This window comes from Python bivittatus, unplaced genomic scaffold, assembly GCF_059951505.1.
Source record: "Python bivittatus isolate LINGU-HERP-01145 unplaced genomic scaffold, Pbiv_v1 ctg000070_np1212, whole genome shotgun sequence".
NCBI classification, from domain to species: domain Eukaryota; kingdom Metazoa; phylum Chordata; class Lepidosauria; order Squamata; family Pythonidae; genus Python; species Python bivittatus.
In genome coordinates, this window is record NW_028277034.1 from 46794885 (window position 1) to 46808614 (window position 13730).

The following is a 13730-nucleotide window of genomic DNA, read 5'->3' on the forward strand; positions in this document are numbered from 1 at the left end:
TTTGAAAACACAGAGATACTGGACAACACCAACAGCCACTATACCAGGCTATACCGGGAAGCCATTGAGATTCACAAACACCAGCACAGTTTCAATAAAAAAGAGGAGAGTCTAAAAATCAACAAAACCTGGCTACCAATCCTGAAAAATACAGCCTGCAAAAGGTCAACGAACTCAGCTCAACCACCAGGACATGTGAACAGTTCACACAATGAACTTGCTAATCACCCCCAGCAGCCCCTCGTTAACAATTCAGTAGAAGAAAAAACCCTGCCTAATCCCCAGGAAGATACACACATATTCTGACACCAAAACAAGCAGCCACTCAGTAACTCAACCCCCCCACACGCCCCCCAATCCCCCTTCCCCCCAATTCTCTATAAATACCCACAAAAGGGTCACATCACCCTGGGCACAGAGAGAACTGCTCCTGAAGATGCCGGTCACAGGTGCTGGCGAAACGTTAGGAAACAAAACTTCAAGAACACGCCCACACAGCCCGGAAGACCCACACCAGCCACCAATTTTACTATAGTTTAATCTACCCAGTAATAAGTGTTCTCTGGACAGATTACAATGATATGAACATTTTAAAAAACATCAAAATAAAAAGAAATAAAATATATAAAATCCCCATCCCTGACACATCCAGTCTAAACTGTCCAAGTCTAAACTATTCTATACGAAATGCCTGGGAAACAGAGGGATGTCTTCAGTTGATGTAAAAAAAAAAATTGTGATGCCATGAGGCAAACCTCCTCTAAGAGGGCATTCCATAAATGGAAGAGTTGAGAAGTCCTTCTTCCTTGTAGTCACACAGAAAACTTTACAATCCTAGACCCTGGAAAGGCAATTTAGATGACTGAGTCCAACCCTCTGCTCATTGTAAGAATCTAAATTAAAGCATCCTTGACTGATAACTATCTGGCTTCCACCTGGAGATGTCAAATGAAGGGGAACCTACCAACTCTCCAGGTAATGTAGCAGAGGCATCAGGAAGATGGCCTCCAAAGGTAATTGAACCATTCAGAAAGATACATATGGGAAAAGCTTTTCCAGATTAAGGAATCACTATCTGTTCATATCAACATTTCTCCAACCAACCAATTGATTATGTGCCATTAAGCTGGTGTCAACTGTTTGTGACTGTGTCAATAGACCTTCTCTAAAATCTCCAAGCAAAGCATCTTCCAGATATGCAGACTTTAACCCTAGGAATTATTCAACCAGCACAGGCATCCTGCAGAATTCTGGGAGTCGTAGTCCACATATCTACAGTATTGGTTGCCCAAACTGGTAAGGCTGCCCCAGATATTATTGGATTTGTGCTTTAAACATCTCCAACCATTGGCCATGTTGGCTGTGGCTTGTACAAGTTGGAGTCCAACAACATATGAAAGACAATAGACATCCCATCCTTGTCCCTGGAGACATAACATGTACCTGCTCCTAGTATAACAGTGCAAATGCTGTGTAACTCCAATGATGTTTTATGCATTTGAGTTGCATGCAGCTTATCAAATTTACAAGCCATCTTTGCAGAAAGCAGTGACAGAAAACAGATTGTTTCAAACCTGATATATTCCAACAGGCATTTGTGAATGGCATGTATGTTCTTTAAGATTGCACCTGAATAGAAAGGATTTAATAATGAATTGTTGTAGAGATACATAAATAAAAACATTAAATTATCTTCTGGTGTGATTTTAAAGGATGCTTTTTGAGGAGTCCTTGGGGGTTCTCTGAGCTTGGTTCTTTTCTTGCAAATGTTTTCGTTACCTGGCTAGGTAACATCTTCAGTGCTAATGCTTTTTCTTTGTTTTAAAGAGTAGAAAATACAATCTGGTTGCTACAGATCATATTCTTCTGATGTTTAATAATAAAAAATTAAAACTCAGTGAATATTTTCAAAAGGTTAATTCATTCTCTCTCTCCCTTTTTTCCTTCATGTTTTTCATGACATTTATATTTTGTTTGCTTATAGAATGGTCTTTGCTTTAAACACAAAACACTTAGGAAAATTAACCAAGATAGTTAATAGAATTACATAGAATCAAATCAGTGGCTCCACACAGCCTCCAAACTTGAGAAATTTATATATATTTTTAGAACTAGAGACTAGTGCAAAATAGCATTTGGGAGAAAGATGGTTCAGATTACAGCCAATTACTAGTGGCATTTCAAGAGCCATATATCACACAGCAAGTAATGTAAGAAATGAGGGGACAATACATGATTGATTCCATGGCAATATCTGAGTTTTGTAGAATTCAGATACTTTGAAAACAAGGACGGAAGTGACTTGAACTGAAAATTTCATGAGAACAAGGGTAGAAGTCACCTGAAGCTGAAAACAAACAGATCCAATGGACACAAAACAGAATTATTAAGTGACATATTTTAAAAAGTGTCTTTTTATTTACATCGGGGAAATGTTTCAGCAGTTAGTTTAGATATCTGATAATTCACCTTTTTTTTGTAAAAGTATATAAATATATACATAAGCTTTTATATAAACATTGTAACATGTGATACAGTAAATATTTGCTATTTTCCCATACACTAATAAGTAAAGCTTAAATACTGATTTCAAGTATTTTCTATAGAAAGCTCTACAATATTACAATTGTTGGAAAAGGACAGCTCTGTTATAAACACACTTGAAAAATAGTCAAGTAAAAATGTACTGTAAGAAAATCCACCAGGATAAAATACTGTTTTTATTTCCCCCCACCCCTCCCTCCATATTATATAAGTAACTGGAAAATAATCTGCAAGAAGCATGAATATGTTTTATAAAATGTTTTTAACACGTCAATTTCTTTCAATGATTTGAAAAAGCTGCAAAAATGCAGCACAATTAAATATAAAAGTATATAAGTGATGTTCAAGTGCCCACATCCATGTAAAGGAGGGAGTCTGGCTAGTGGTACCAGATGCTTGATTGAGACTGGAACTGGAATAACATTGGCAAAAGCTGTTTATAGTCCACTCCCAAAGAATCTTGGGAATTGTAGTTTGAAGAAAGCGTGTGAAACCATTTCTGTCATAGTTCTTTTTTTCTCTCATGGATCTACATCTCCCATGGAAATGGCACGAGTATTAAACCAGTTTCATTCGGTAATGTGAATATGCCCAAATTATCTGAGGGCATATTTTTAAATGTATACCTGGCACAATATTTTAGCTGTTTCTTTGGTGTTCTTCGGCTTGAAGACGTTTTAGCACGTACAAGATAACTTGATAGCAGAAAATATACTGGTCCTGTAAAAGGAAGAAATTATTGTATATTCTCACAGAATACAAATGCAGAACAGCTACACATATTGGTTGTGACAGAGGAAATTGTGCTTAATGGTTGGGTCCTAATTAGTCCTATTACAGACCCCCACCATTCCTTCCAGAATACTCTTCACTCCCTGCAAAAGACGGATTGCATCTTCTGCTTTTCCGCAGAGTGAAAGAATTTCATGGGAGGTTGTGAAATGTGTATGTGGCCAATATTTAAAATCTCTTGTGTATCCCTGCAGTAGTGCAAGGCTTTTCTCACTTTAGTTTCCAATCTCACAGAGCTGAATGGTCCCAGAAACATTCTGAAAAGCATGGCAGGGAAGGAAGTGTGAGACATTTGCACGGCTGAAAGTTCCCTTTCACCACTTAGCTTTTGTTTTTCATTTCAGCATTTCTGTCTTTCCTTCTAGAGAGGGCTGAATATAAACATACATTCATTCTACAGTCTATGCATACTATTGCTTTTAGCGGTGGTCATTTTCTGTCAGCATTTGTTTTCCAAACTACTGATGGGACTCAGAAAGCCCTTATAGGCTACATATTCTGCATAGCAAATATCATGGAAGCTGCTGCAGAACTCTGCTAAACCCGGGTTGCACCACTGTGGCATAAATCTGCAACTAAGCCACACGTTACGATGGCTGGGATTGCCATACGACTATGTTGCATATGGTTAGATTGTACAGAGAGAAATAGGTTCTAGCAGATTTTGAAAAGTCTAAGAAATAGATCCTAACACGTTTTGAAAATATTTTGTTTTCTTTTTCCAGGGGAAATTGCTGCTTTAAACAGCGGGGCACTCAATTTAACATAAGATTAGGAAGTTTGATGAAAAAGCATATTTACTTAGAATGGGAGGTTAGCATGGCACACTCAATGAAAAAGTGACTGGCTAAGGCAAAGATGTCCAAGGGAAGGGCAAGGGACAAAAAGTGCACGGGGACACCGCAATGTAAACTCCACCCCTTATGTATGTGCACGCACTGCTGCGATGCAAATATGAAAAGGCGGAACTTGTGCCTCAATGTCATAAGTCCGGCCTTACAATGGTAGGAAAAGACACCTACGGGGAAGTGGTCTTATGGGAATGCTTATGCGTGTGTTGTGCTGAACCTAAGCAGTTTGGGTGAGTCAAAATCTGTGCTTCAGCGAGCTGTGGGCTAGCATGTTGGGGGAACACAGCCACTGTCTCAAGAAAGACACTATTCTCAAAACAAAATTGAGCTGCCAAAATTGGTATTTTCAAAGGCCCTCCTATGTGGTGCCCACCAGAGCAAAAAAGGTGGGTAATAAGAAGAGAGCCTTTTCAGTAAGACTATGCAAAAGATTTGAAAAAAGTGCTTTGCAAAGCATGTTAGTGCAAATGATGCGCCTCTCTCTTAAGTGTTAAAGCAGCTGCATCTTCTGTAACGCAGGCACAGCTGCTTTGAAAAGCAGTCCCTGACTGCTTCAACATAATATGCACACACAGAAATTCTGCTTCACTCACAGTCCCAGAAGACAAGTCATCTGTACATGCAAACACATGCAGAGACGGAACCAGCTATGTTTTGCACAGCCCTATTTTTCAGTCGTTCCTCTTGCCCCATTGATACTTGTTTTACAACGTAATATGAAGACTTCTTTTCTGTCTTCTTTTTTTTAAGTCAGCATTTTATAGATCTCTGAACTGCAGTTTGGTTTTATGTTGGTTTATCCTCCAACTGCTCTCAGTTTGTGAGCTTTCATTCTATGATTTGTTTTATTCTTATTTTCCATGTTTGTAAAATCTATAAAACTATCCAAAGAGTCTCAGCTACAAAGAAATATAGAAAAGAAATAAAAGAAATACATTCCCCGTTTGTCTTCATTTCCCAGGGGTCTTGTTTGGGGCACATTAGGAAAGTTATATTAAAGAAAAACATGAGAAGCAGGACTGTGTGTTGCAATTCAGGATAAACGTACCTCAGTTTGCACCATGCCATGTCTTTGCAAGCGCATCAGCCGCACCACTTCGGAGATATCAAACTGAAAAAAAGACATCCAATCTAAAATGCACATTGTGAAATTTTATGGGATTTGTCCCCAAAAGTTTAGAATTTCTCCAGGGGTGCTGGAGATGGGGCAGGTGGATGCTTAATTCTTTTCCACATGTCTTTTTCCCCCTTCTCCCAGAATCTCTTCCCCCAGCCTTTTCTTCCAGCAAGTTTGCAAGAGAAAATTATTGAATGATGATTGTTGAGAAACGTTGGCAGGAGGAGAGGAAAAACATCCTCCTCAAAGTTCTCTATGGCGAACGTCCAACGCATTCTCAATTCTTTCTTGTTTACAGCCAAACAGGAAACATCTGGGTTGCAAGAACTTTGTCTGCATTTGGTACCATCTGCAGATGATCAGGCAGTGAATATTCATACCTATAAAAATCTGCATTCTGATTTGCATATTACTCCGGGGTTGGGACAAGGAATCTGACTAGTCACTCAGAAAAAAGGGAGCTTATACTAATAAAATCACACTTCTTTCATGGATAATATACTGAAATTGTACTGTGCTGCCAAGAGAGATATTAAAAAGTTCAGAATAAAATGGAGTAAATCAGATGTATATTAATAAACTAGTTCAATAACCACTGTAAGAATAATTAAGGTGATCTTCCCCAATTTTGAATTCATGATTTGGATGACCAGAATTCTGAGCCAGCATGGCAGCAGGCCAGCCGGGCTGGGGATTTTGTGAATTGCAGTCTCAGTTTGAAGGGTTGGAGGAAGGTTCATTTAGGTTTACTCACCTCGAGGTCTTGGCTGATTAAGCCCAAGACTACGTCAAGGCAAATAAGGGTCCCTGATCGTCCAATGCCTGCACTGCAGTGAGTAATGATAGGTCCTGATTTGTGGATGTGCCTCATGTAGGAGATGAAAGTTAGCAAGTTATCTGGTTGAGATGGTGTGTCATGATCTGGCCAAGCGGTAAAGTTTAAATGGGAAATATGCCGGAGTTCCCCTGTCTATATTGAAATTCAAACAACAACACATACAGAGAAAGAATGAGCATCAAGTATCCTGAGAAGGAAGTTTCACAAATGTTACTAACAGTCCAATCTAACTTTTTTTTTTTTTATCCAATCCATAGCGGTTTTCTTTTTTCCTTCATTACAGTTTCTTTCAATTTATCATCTTCCAGATTTACTGAGACGCAGCTCCCCAAATTCCCAGCTACCTTCAACTTAGAATGGCTCCAGACCACTCCTAAGTTGAACCATGGGAAAATTAACATGGTGGATGTTACCCAGAGGGCCCTGAGTTCCAACACTGGGCAAAGTATATCATGAGTACAGCAGGACTTGCAGGCTCTAACAATTATTAGAGATTAATGGCAAGTTTAGCAACGGAGTCTTCTGAAAAGACAGACGGGAAAACTACAAGCATTGTAATACCACAGATTTTCAGAATATAGTCAAAGCAACTATAAAAAAAGTAGTCTTTCAGAAGTTTGCTAAAGCTTGCAATACCTCTCAATTTTCAAGTAAGACTTTGGCTCATTATAATTGTTTAATATTTCATTCTTTAAAAATTAAATACTTTTATTTTATGTATTTCTGCATTTATTTTCAACAACACCATGCAAATGAATCCTGTCTGAAGCCTTTGGCTACAACGGCAACTCCAGACACTAGATCATCAGCTTTAGAATCCATACAAGCAACGAAGATGAGCAGAACTGGGCTTCTTCCCTCCAATTTCTCAGGCTGGGTCTCCCATAAAACCACCAGCAAAATGGGAGGCTCACCTGAATGTCCTCGAGCTCCATGATTCTAATGATGAAGCCTTTGAGGTGCTGCAGCCGCACAAGAGAAAGACGAAGTTTATCACTGACCATTGTGGTCTTGCCAAGAGCATTGGGCCAGTACCGCTGACATTTGACCTTTTCTCCTTCCACTTCCTGGGTCATCATGGCTATTAGAGTGCATTTTTGTTCCCAAGCCATTTGCCAGAAGTCAGCCACTGTATTAGGGAGGGGTCCTTGGCATGCAATGTAAAGGTATTCCTTCATCCCCACTAGCATCCGGATAAAGCTGGCGTTGATATAGCCACCTTCGGCCCCAAGAAGCACCCTTGTGGTGTCATCTGCAGTCCCCAACACAGAAGGACAAGGTGGTCATCAATTGTCATTATTATGATAAAATGAGCGATATATATGGAATTTTACAACACACCAGGAACAGCTTGCAATTTAAAATCTTACCTAGGCAAATCAAAAATCGAAGGAGAAGGAAGCAGGAGACAGTAGAAAAGTGGGGAGAATATGCTAACGTTTCAATTCCATGTGCTTACACTTAGTCACAGTGTTATTTCCAGCCCTACATCCTAACTGTGACAGACAGTTTGGTGTAGAGGTTAAGGCACTGGGCTAGAAACCAGAAGACCCTGAGTTCTAGTCCTGCCTTAGGCAGAAAGCCAGCTGGGTGACCTTGGGCCAGTCCCTCTCTTTCAGCCCTGTGAAGGAGGCAATGGCAAACCACTTCTGAAAAACCTTGTCAAGAAAACTGCAAGGACTTGTCACCAGGAGTCAAAAACTGACTTGAAGGCAGACACACACACATGGGGACTGTGGGGTATCATAAGCTTGCTTTCACGTAACCATGTGCAATTAACAAGTCAAGATAAAATAAAACCAGCTGGATGAAGAGTTTGTAGTTATGAACAATATCAGTGACTGCTGAAGTATTTTTTTCCTAGGACATAATTCCTGCTGAATTATTCTTCCTATATACTCACACTAAAAACATGACAGTATTATGCTGAGCCAAAGAATTAGCACGATGACTTGTGCAACACACTGTTTAAAAAATTTTTGGCTTAATGTTCTGAGAGAACTCAGCCCCAGTTCTATGGGTGGTCTTCTCACACAAAGATTCCATCTGTTGCTGTCACAAAGGCAGTCATTAACGGCCAGAAGAATTAAAAGAGATAAATTAGTAATAAACATGCTTTTGGAAATCAGGACTTACAAGGAAGTATGTTCTTATATCTATTCTTCTTTCTGTTTTCCTTCGTTTGGCCTACCAAACATTGATCCAAAGGCTTTAAATCATGAAGATTCTGTAATGATAAAGTATTCCTAAATGGTTAAAATATTTAACTCTTCTTTTGCCTTTAAAGCAGAATATATTACATTAAATATTGTCTGTTTCACCCAGATCTTAATATAGATGGGTGCGGTGATAGATTTGGAGTGTGAGATAAGGTTTAGTTTAATACCTTGATGATTAACCATTTTCGGGCCCAGGGATTATACCTCAACTGATTATTTAACTAGATCTTTAGATGAGTACTCTCCAGAATAGACCCTGCAGTTAAATAGTTAAGCAAGTCATAAATGACAAAGAACCATGGAAACAACTATGGCAATGAAACAAGGGACCATTTAGTACAGGGTTCCTCAACCTTGGCAACTTTAAGACAGGTGGACTTCAACTCCCAGCCACCCTTGCTGGCTGGGGAATTCTGGAAGTTGAAGTCCACCCGTCTTAAAGTTGCCAAGGTTGAGGAACCCTGATTTAGTAGAGTAGCAGATGTAGGAAATAATCGACATTTTATAAATTGACTAAATAACTTCAACAATGTTCTTATTTCTCTAGCATCACGTGTACCTGGATCCAAAATAGAGCCAGGTAATCTGATCCCTATGAGAACTCAACTCCCTATGGACATTTTGTTTGGTGCCCACCAGGTCCCTGACCAAATTAATATTCATAGAAACTTGGGTTCCCATTGACACCAAATTACTTTTAAAATGAAGTTGTGTACAGATGTACAGAATTTTACAATGAGGGAGAAATTAGGCTTGAAACATACGTGCAAACTTCTTGAGCACAGATTCAGATAAACAAAGCCATATAAAGTTTAGGAGAGAAGACAAAGATAATAGTGGAGTCTTGGTGCTCTTTGCACTTCGTTGTTTGCTTGTAGATGTTTCATTACCCAACTAGGTAACACCATCATCAAGCCTGAGCTACAGATATTCTCTCCCATTAAAAGAAAATAACAGTTGTAAAGTTCCTCAGCATTCCCCTTGAAGAAAAGGGGATGAAAGCAAAACTATTATTTTGCCATTGTAACAGAGAACAGAATATTTATTATATTTTCAGGGTTGGCCTTAGAGAAGATCTATTCACCTCAATCTCCTTAGAAGGGACCCCTTGTTCCAACAAGCCTCGTAACATCTGAATAGTTGATTTTAAGTTGGATCCTGTATATTTGCCTGAAGGAAGAACTTGGACCACTGGAAGAGCAGCAAGGTCTTCATTGGTGATTAATGGGCAGTCTGGAACAGAAAGCAGATAGAAGTATTGGTGTCTATAAAAATCCACATAAAAATTCCATACTGCACTGCTAACTTATGAAATATAGCAACACTGACTACCGTGCTATATAGCTTGCAGGCTGTCAGCGGCTGATTAAAACATACTATGATGACAACCTTTATAAAGGCTCCCATAAATAACCCAAGTGGTAAACAATTCCTAAGCATTAGACCTCCACATTCAATCCTTAACCCTTACTCCAACACTTGGATTTTCATTCAATTTAACAACAACAGAAACACCAATAACCCACTTCACTCTTAGTTTCTTTGCATAACTGATCCATCACAACCCTTTTCCTCTCTCTTTCACAATAAAAATCCCCAATTACTCTGTAAATCGAAAGGAAGAAGAGCAACTTGGCCAGTTTAATGAAGGACCAATCTAATCAGTTTGCCTGCCAGTAAATGCAGTGCTACCGCATCTGGGCTGCCAACATTTGGGCAACCACTAGATGGAAGCAGAGAGATACAGAAAACTCTTCATTAGATAAATGAGTGTTTTGCCACCAGCCAGCTGATTCTGGCAGCCTTGTTGTAAATTCTGTAAGCAAACCTCCTTCTGGCCGCCATCTTATGAGAATTACCACAGAATAACGGAACATTTCTCAGAGCTATCAGCTTTATGCTACATAAATCAGATAACTACTGGATGGCAGCAAAGAGTGACAGCACTCATCCAGATTTTTTCCAGCCCTATTCAAATTACATTAAGTGGCCCAGAAAAATACTCTCTGTTTTTTTTTGTAGTAGTTCAGTGACCACATGATGGTTCTAACTTATCTCAACTTTCAGTAATTGCCTGTCTCTCAGTGTTAATGGGAACCTAGGTAGGTTCACCTACATGTCCTCCAGCTTTTAAAGAGAGGCATTTTGCCTCAAGTGGCACATCAGTTACAAGCAACCATTTCAGGACACAGGAGGATCACAAGCTTTACATGTAGATCCTTCCTGCCTTAATACGTTGCATGGTCAGGAAATGGGCTGGGAAGAGCCCACTGCCCCAAACATTGGTAAGCTGCCGTAAGTCAGAATGTAAGTTCCCAGAGACCTCCAAATTGCCATCAAATTATAATTTTTAACGTGAACAATGGGGAAAAGATTAAATGCTTGGAGAGTGATATCGAGTCATTAATGACATTTAAATGTACATTAAATCCAGTTTAATTTGCTTCATCATTACACAGTTCTTTGTCCTGATCTTACTGATATTTTGGAGTGTGGCACCTTCAGCCTGAACAGAGTTGTACATATTTGAAAATGACAATAGTTAGTTTAAGGTAGCCTTCTAGGTAGCAATAGTTCATGCATATGGGAGCAACTAAGAAAGTGCCCTCAGGGAGTCTGCAGCCTGGTGGAGATTAAATTTATTATTTGGATAATCCTCCAATGATCCCTGCAGCTAGAAATCCAGCTTGTTACTTCAATATTACTGTATCCAGGACTGGCTGACATTAAAATATGACAAATATTGGGATTTTAGCAGTTATCCATTTGGAGGATAATGGCTGTCTACCTTTAACAGACTGTTGCTGGTTTATTGATTCAATTGGCAACTCATCACTTCCCCATGTAATCTCATCATCATCTTCCAGACCCATCAAGGATTGCTGAGGTAACCTGAAAAAATATGAAAATACATTCTTTTGAGACAAAAAATTAGGTATCTCTCCCCAAAAAGACAACAATAATTTTAAGTGATGGAGGTTCCTAGGTGTAATGAAATTACTTTCTTAATCAGAATGCTGGGTATAAAAAAGCTATTTTTTGAAAAAGCTACTGTACATGCCACCTATATTCTACTAGGACACCCTACTGGATGTTTTGTGAAATGATATCAGAAATAAAGAGCAACCTACAAGTAGCAGGTGAAAGCTGAGTCCTGTAGCTGGCTAACTGAAACCCAATAGAATAAATCCATCACCTCAATTGTTGATCCAATATATATAAAAGGATTCCATCATATTGTAATGAATTGATTGGTACTGGTAATCCTCAAATGGAAATCAAGATTTCTTACTGACAAGGCAGCAATCCAAGACAGGTAAGCATGTTCAAGCTCATTGATTTCAAAGAGTTCATACTGTTTTAGTTTGTGGCCATTGGGTAAACGTTGGAACAGTGAAGCGAAAAGTTCTGCTATTGAGTTTAGTTGATTAGCACAGGTAAAGATTTCGCCATAAGCTGGAAGAGATGAATAAGTGGCCATTTTCTGAAATGAATATAATGTCTTGTGAAAAGAGTAATTTTCCTAAATGTTAGGAAACCTTAGGAAAAGCTTCAGTTGATGATCTTGATAGCCAAGAAAAAATATCATATTGTCCCATCCTCTTTTGGAGCTTTTCACAATTTGCTTTTAAAAGCCCTGTAGTTTGCTGGGTATTTCCAGAAGGTATAATCTACCATTCCCACGATAGATGTTTATGTACATCACCATGAAAAGGACTCACCGTTCACACATTCTTTTGCCATTGCAATGCTCTTCACAGCCATTTATTTGGGTTTGCTAATGGAAGAGATAGATTAGAAGATTTTTCAATGAACTATAAACCAAACCAGGGGAGAAGGAATTTCCCTGCAAAAAGAAAATTCCCTGCCTTTCTGCAATAGGTTCCTTTTAGTGAAATTTCAGCCAACCTATCATGGCATTGAAAGACTGCCAACGTTTTAATTATATAGGCTATTTGTATAATTGAAAAAATGCAGGGCATGTTTACACTGATGAGTAGATAACTGCCCCAATGTATTTTTTGCTCTTCTAGGGCCATTTTGCAGGAGGCTGTCCCATCAAGAGTGTTACATTTATGTTAGGACACAGACTTTCATTTGGAGTTTATGACAGGTTATACAGGCTATATTTCAATTGGAGATATGTGGAACTTAAGGTTAGGGTTCCATTTTATTCAGGACACTGGTTAAAATTAATGTGACAACATTTACTAGGTCACGTTTTTACATTCTGTGGTAGTCTTAGATTTATGTGATGGATAAGATCTTCTTGTGGGATTAGTTATAAAGTACATATATCCATTGGAGATATAAAGAAGTTAGGATTAGGGTTCTGATTCAGACTCTGGCATCTGTCTGTCTGTCTATCAACCTATCTAAAGTATTATGGTGTGTTTTTACATTGATGACCATCTTAGATTTATGTAATGGCAAGATTTTTGTTATGGTATATATTTCCATAGGTTCCTTTATTCAGGTTCCTTTAGGACTGTGGTTAAAATTAATATCATGATAAATATTAGGGCACATTTTAATGTTTACTGGTAATCTGAAATTTATATTATAGTTAGGCTTTGTTTGGCTTTAGTTTTATTTGCGTGGGAGATATGAAGAAGGTTCGATTAGGGTTCAGATTCACTGAGGACACTGTTTAAATTAATGTTATAATAAACATTAAGGCAGTTTTTTAATGCTAGTGGTACTCTTAGATTTAAGTTATGGCTGAGATTTCCACTGAGCATTATATTTATGTATTTATTTATTAACAATTTACACCACCCGACTCTTGGTATTAGGGTTAAGGTATGCAATTGAGATATAGGGCAGCTAAGGTCAGGGTTCTGATTCATTGACGTCTCTGATTACAATTCATCTAAGGATAAATATTAGGGCATGATTTTATAGTAAGTGACAGTCTAATATTATTAATGGTCAAGATTTTTCTGCGGCATTAGGTTTACAGTATATATTTACATTAGATATATGGAGAAGTGAAGGTTGTGATTCATTGAACTCATGCTAAAATTAATGTTACGAAAAGATGGTATTAATTTATGGTTTGTGGTAATGTTAGATTTATGTTATGGTGGAGATCGCTGGCAAGATTATGGTATATATTTTGATTAGAAATATGGGGAAGTTAGGATTAGGTTTCTGATGCATTAACATCTCTGGTTAAAATTAATGCTACAATAAGTATTAGACAATCTAATTATTCTCACACTAATTTTAAACAGTGTTCTCAGTGAACTGGAACCCTAACCTAACTTCTTTATATTTCCAATGCAACTGTATACCACAAACCTACCATTTTTTAAAAAAATGTAACATAAAATTAACAAACATAAATGTAACATTAAACAAACACC

At 38.3% G+C, this 13730-nt stretch overlaps 1 protein-coding gene across 5 annotated transcripts in view; it reads right to left on the bottom strand.

The window, feature by feature from the left end:
* Positions 1-2407: 2407 nt before the first annotated feature.
* PTPN13 (protein tyrosine phosphatase non-receptor type 13) overlaps positions 2408-13730 on the bottom strand; it is a 147611-nt gene continuing 136288 nt past the window's right edge. For all 5 annotated transcript variants that reach the window (XM_088133097.1, XM_007420703.3, XM_088133096.1 and 2 more), the window contains 8 exons: positions 12084-12139; positions 11150-11253; positions 9446-9594; positions 8279-8369; positions 7057-7394; positions 6059-6274; positions 5236-5298; positions 2408-3264 (listed from right to left, as the gene is read on the bottom strand). In XM_088133097.1, coding sequence (XP_087989223.1) covers positions 3184-3264; positions 5236-5298; positions 6059-6274; positions 7057-7394; positions 8279-8369; positions 9446-9594; positions 11150-11253; positions 12084-12139 — 1098 coding nt within the window. In that variant the 3' untranslated portion in view covers positions 2408-3183. The remainder of the gene's footprint in view (positions 3265-5235; positions 5299-6058; positions 6275-7056; positions 7395-8278; positions 8370-9445; positions 9595-11149; positions 11254-12083; positions 12140-13730) is intronic.